At 45.2% G+C, this 5850-nt stretch overlaps 1 protein-coding gene across 4 annotated transcripts in view; it reads right to left on the minus strand.

Moving 5' to 3' along the window:
- The window catches only part of RAPGEF5 (Rap guanine nucleotide exchange factor 5), a 188933-nt gene that overhangs the window by 4742 nt on the left and 178341 nt on the right, over positions 1 to 5850 (minus strand). For all 4 annotated transcript variants that reach the window (XM_034669071.1, XM_034669058.1, XM_034669076.1 and 1 more), the window contains one exon: positions 4254 to 4318. In XM_034669071.1, coding sequence (XP_034524962.1) covers positions 4254 to 4318 — 65 coding nt within the window. The remainder of the gene's footprint in view (positions 1 to 4253; positions 4319 to 5850) is intronic.

A 5850-nucleotide genomic window follows, 5' to 3' on the forward strand; every position in this document is an offset into this window, starting at 1 on the left:
AGTCCATAGTCTCTCATGTTTCATTCCCCCTTCTGATTACCCCCCTTTTCTTTATCCCTTTCTTCCCCTACCGATCCTCCTAGTTCTTATGTTCCATAGATGAGAGAAATCATATGATAATTGTCTTTCTCTGCTTGACTTATTTCACTTAGCATTATCTCCTCCAGTGCCGTCCATGTTGCAGCAAATGTTGAGAATTCGTTCTTTCTGATAGCTGAGTAATATTCCATTGTATATATGGACCACAGCTTCTTAATCCAGTCATCTGTTGAAGGGCATCTCGGGCTCCTTCCATGATTTGGCTATTGTGGACAATGCAGCTATGAACATTGGGGTGCATATGGCCCTTCTCTTTACTACGTATAGAAACTTTATTTGTGAACATGAACTACTTATTAAATTGTTCTCCACTGTATTTCTCATTTATTTCTACTCAATAGTGGAAAATTAAATAGGACAGTGATTAGAGCAGTAGCTCAGCCTGCCTCTGTAAAGGAAATGAGACGTGACTCATGTCTGTGAGTGTATTGTTACGTTTCCTTCCCCAAAGTTGACTGCTATTCCCAGGGCAGGGCTCTCGTTCTAAGCGATAGCGTCACACTGATTTCTATCATGTGCCGTTCGTGTGGCTCACGGGACCCCCGGGTGGATGTGAGGCTGAGTGCTGAGAGCCTCAGTGAGAACCTCAGTCCTGGTCCTCATCTTTGGCTTTCCTGAAGCGGGAAGGAGGAAGAGGAGGGAGAGATGATAAAGGATGATGCTCTCGACATGGAGGAGTCGAGAAGAAAAAGAGAAAGCGTCTGCTTCTTCATTATTGAATAGTTCAGGGCTGAAGCGGTTAGAGCTGCTGAGACAGCAGAGGGCACGATGGACATCTCATTAGACCCAAAGCGCGCTTCTGGGCCTTCGCGTCGTCGGACTTAATGTGTTGGCCTGAATCAGCCAGATACAGAGAATACGCTGCATTATTTGCTAGCCGGCTTAAGCTAATATCCATCGGGAGGAATTGGCTTCTCATCAGTTAATTCCGTTAGGTTCTACTGGTTCATTACTGTGAAAGGTGATCCTGTTTTAGCTTAAGCGAAACACTGTTCCTTGCTAAGAAACATTCCTTCAAAATACTGACGCCATTGGGAAATTCCGTTTCCTTCCCCAGCATCCAAGTAGAACACAGGCTGTGTATACTGCAAATAGATTTCTGTCCTTTGAGAAACTGTGATTCATGCTGTCTTCTCACGCAAGGAGGGGCAGCAGGAGGCCGGCTGCGTCTTCAGTGCCGTCTACTGAGGTCTAGGAACTCCCCGATGCCACAGAATCTGCCCTCTTTAGCAGTGATGTGCCAGCCGCCCAATGGATGCATGTGGGAGCCAAGGCCCACTCTCTGCATGTATACCTGCATTTTTTACTTTTTTATTTTTTTTGGTGGGCAGCTGAGCAAAGTTTATTGAGTGATAGTTCAAGCTCCTGAAGAGGGAGGGGACCCAGAGGGCTGCCCTATACCTGTATGTGTTTCCTAGCTGTCTTTTTTTCATAACGTTCTCTTCAGGAATTTAAAATTTAAAAGAGAGGGGCGGCTGGGCAGCTCTGTCGGTGAAGCGTCTGCCTTCAGCTCAGGTCATGCTCCCAGGGTCCTGGGATCGAGTCCCGCATCAGGCTCCCTGCTCAGTGGGGAGCCTGCTTCTCCCTCTGCCTGCCGCTCCCCCTGCTTGTGCACGCTGTCTGTCAAATAATAAATAAAATCTTGAAATAAAAATTTAAAAGAGAGTGTGATTCCTTAGGTATGCCATGTTATTTCCTTAAACCATCTTAAAGAATTAAGGGGTACAGACAGTGATCGACTCTAACAGAAGGACTATTTGTTAGACTTGTTTCACTCCCTGTGGTCAGTCTGAAGTCTCGACACATCTGAAAGCAAGACTCTAGATTACAGGAGCTGCATTAAAAGTCTTCCACTGACAGGCTGGAGAGAGCTGGGGAAGCCGGAGATGCTGGTCAGAGTGAGACAGAGGGCTGCAGGGATCTTTCCATTGCTTTCTCCCATCTGGGCCTTTATCGAATTGTTCTCTCACTTTGCTGGCACTCTCTGAGGGGCAGTAACACAATGAACGTAACCAAACCACTGGCTCACTTCAGGGAGGAGGTCCACCACCAGTCTGCCCTCAACAATAGACAAGAGTCAGCTTATAAAGAGTGTGATTGTTCTCCCATGTTCCCTCTAAGTTAGACGAGAACTCACTAGACCTTTATAGGGAATTCCACTCAGTGTGACACACCTCATCCCAAACCTTCACACATGCTCGCCAATGATGTGAGGCATTCTTAACCAGACGTGCTGGCCAGGGTTTGAACGAGATAGTGATCAAAGACTTCGTTTGCCTCAAATCATTGCATTAATGTCAAACACTGGAGATGGTCTAGAATGTTAGCGCCTATTGCCTTTGGCTGCAAAGAGGTGCCCTGTGATTTTAGAACATGACACAGTGATGTAGCAGAAATCTCTAAAGTACCAAAAAAAAAACAAAACAAAACAACCCACTTTGAATATCCATCTCTGGCTCTGTTGGTTTGACTGCAGAATCGAAAATAACTAAGCTCTGATTCCAAAGCACTTAGTGCAGAGGTACGTGAGAAGTTATAGACATATCCACTTTAAAAAATAACTCGGCACACTGGGGCGCCTGGGTGGCACGGAAGGTTAAGCATCTGGCTCTTGGTTTTGGCTCAGGTCGTGATCTCAGGGTTGTGAGATCGAGCCCTGCATCGGGCTCCGTGCTCAGTGCAGTCTGCTTGAGATTTTCCCTCTGCCTCTTCTGTTGTGCTCTCTAATAAATAAATCTTAAAAAAAAAAAAAAAAGGGCATACTGGGGCACCTGGGTGGCTCAGTTGGTTAAGCGTCTCCCTTTGGCTCAGGTCATGATCCCAGGGTCCTGGGATTGAGCCCCACGTCGGGCTCCCGGCTCAGCAGGGAGCCTGCTTCTCCCTCTGTCTGCTGCTACCCCTGCTTGTGCTCTCTCCCTCTCTCTGTCAAATAAATAAATAAAATCTAAAAAAAGGAGAGGGCACAAACCTATCATCCTCCAGTGATTAAATGGAGTTATGACAAGATATCCCAAGATGTCTGTCTCCCAGATTCTAGGTGTTTGGGTTTTCAAGTTGTATGCCTGTCTCTGCCGCCTCACCCTCTGTGTGGAGTTAACCTGACGATAAGAGCAGGGCACTTATGAGGCAAAGGTCAGATGCCAAACCTCACTTGGACTCATCAGTTTGTACTGCTCTTTGGTCATGGTCTGCAACCCCCGCCTCCCTCAACCTACTCTCACAGGCCTGACCTCATCTCACAGGGAATCGGGGGTCAGTTTCTGAAAGAGTTCACAGAAACCCATTATCATTGCTGAAAAGGTCACTCAAAGGTCAGGATCTCTAGACAGGGGTCACTGGTATCATCTCTAACTACGAAGGACAGACTCATCTATGACACTAAGGTTCATTATCAGACAGACCCACTCTTGTCGTCTACTGGGCCTCTTTGGAGCACTCCTACTTTACACTTGGCTCAGTTCTGGTGGGCAACCCCGCCTCTTCCCCAGGCCAGTCAGAAAGGCAAGGAGGAGCCCACTACATGAGAAAATACCTGGGAAGGTCCTAGAAATAATTCAGGAAGAGGCCTTTCGGTAACTTGTAAGGAGGGACTGACTGGGGACCTTTCACTGGTGAGCAGGGAGGGCCCTATGCTAGGGCTGCTGTCTCCACAGTGGCACGCTGTCCACAGGCTGATAGAGGCGTGGTACTCGCCCGCACACACACGCTACAAATCCCATCTTCATATCCGAGTGGGGAGCACTGGAGGTGAACACACCTCCCCAGAAGCTTTCTCCTGGGCCTCAGAAGCAGTGCACACTGAGACGCAGAGCCGTGCCTTTCTAGCAGTCGAGCTTGGCCTCCTGAGTGTGAATGCCTCCTGGCAGCACCTCACCACTTTATTTCTGGCTCAGTAACACACCCTCGACCTCTGATGTGAACATAATGAAGTTCCATTTTCAAACCTAAAAAAGCAGATTTTCATATTTGGTTCTCAAAACCTTGCTAGCACCCCTATTTTTAACTGGAATGCATTTTAGTGACAATGCATTACACGCAGCAGACCATGCATTCAAAGGAGAGAAATACTTCAACCATTTGTTTCTTGGAGCAAGAAAGAAAAGCATACACGTTCCTTACAGGGGGAAAAGGGAGAAATAATGAAACTTACATACCAGTTTTTCAAAATTGACAAGATTATCCAAAAATGTTTTATTTCCTTCATGAATAAATGTTACATCTGAAAATTAAAAACAAAAAGATATATGTGCCGTTAGGAATGGATCAGGAGTCAGGGCTAAGGAGGTCTACATGCAACACAACTTACTAATTTTTCTTAGACATTGTGCATTATTCCATGCATTTGACAAGGCAACTTGAAATTGACTCTGTATGGTATTCAATGTGCAAAGGCCTAATTTATGTGTGTGTGGGGAAGATATTATAACATAGATGCAATTACGTATTTTGTACTTACAGTGAAGTGTTTGACTTCAACTTAACCAGCCCACTATGTATAACTTAGCCAGTCCACCATGTTTTTAGGCCAGAACACTGAGCAGAAAAGAACTAAAGAGCCAGAAACAAAAGAATTTTAGTATCTACGTGTTTGCTTTTTAACAACTCCTGGCTAAGTGTATGGGGTCTGCTTTACCTAAAATGTTAGAAGATCTAGATTTAGATGCTTCAATTTAGATATTTGGATCCAAAAGTCAGTGCCTGATTGTGTATCAGAAGTGAGGAAAGGGACAGGTCAGAAAATGGCAAAGTTCCTGGCCCTCCTTGATGGATGCAAAAAAGCATCACTGAAGAAAAGAACATAAGGAATGTAAGATGAAGGTTCATTTTCAGAGGAAGGGAAAGTTACATTTGGTTTGAGCCTCACTGCATTTAAAGTGACAGAAGACAAAAAACAAAAAACAAAACCCAGGAGTGCCTCCTCAAGAGAAAGGGGTTTGGGAATTAGTTAAAATAAAGATAGCAGCTGAAGCTCAATGAGTGGATGGATCATAAAAACTCAGATCAGAGGGTCAATGACTCAGCATTAGGAAATCCTTGAGGACAAGAATCAAAGTAAGAAATATACTACAGTTAAAAGAAACTGCAAATAATCATGTTAGATCCCAAACGCGGAGGGCAAACCTAATGAAAATTATCTTGTTAAAGTAACCTGACATAAAAGAGGGAAAAGAACAGCTTTAGATTCCTATAAATAGAAAGGGAAAGCATTTGCATCTAATCAAGACTTTCATTCAGCGGGTACCCCTGGGGCAATTGTGAGCTAGGTGCTCTGGAAACCTGCCTACAACACATTTGGCCGCTGAGCTTTGATGGCCCACCAGGGGGCGACACGAGTAACATAGTTAACAGGACACCCTGATCCAAACTTTTCCTCTAGGCAGCGTCCAGCACTGACTGCAAAGTCTTCCCAAGATATCCCCCCCTTCTTTTAAACTGATGTTCTAACAGGAAAACAATTCACAATTACACGGTCATCTGACAAACTCTCTGGTTATTTTATTATCTTTAATACAAGCTTTCATTCTGTGTCACAGTATTTGGAAGAGAGTAGTCCTGGGGCATCTGGCTGGCTCAGTCAGAAGGGCATGCAACTCTTGACCTCAGCATTTTAAGTTTGAGCCCCACATTGTGTGTAAAGATTACTTAAAAAATAAAATATCTTGGGGGCACCTGTGTGGCTCAGTGGGTTAAGCATCTGCCTTCAGCTTAGGTCATGATCCCAGGGTCCTGGAATCGAGCCCTCCACCCCCC

This window comes from Ailuropoda melanoleuca, chromosome 1 (assembly GCF_002007445.2).
Source record: "Ailuropoda melanoleuca isolate Jingjing chromosome 1, ASM200744v2, whole genome shotgun sequence".
NCBI classification, from domain to species: Eukaryota; Metazoa; Chordata; class Mammalia; order Carnivora; family Ursidae; genus Ailuropoda; species Ailuropoda melanoleuca.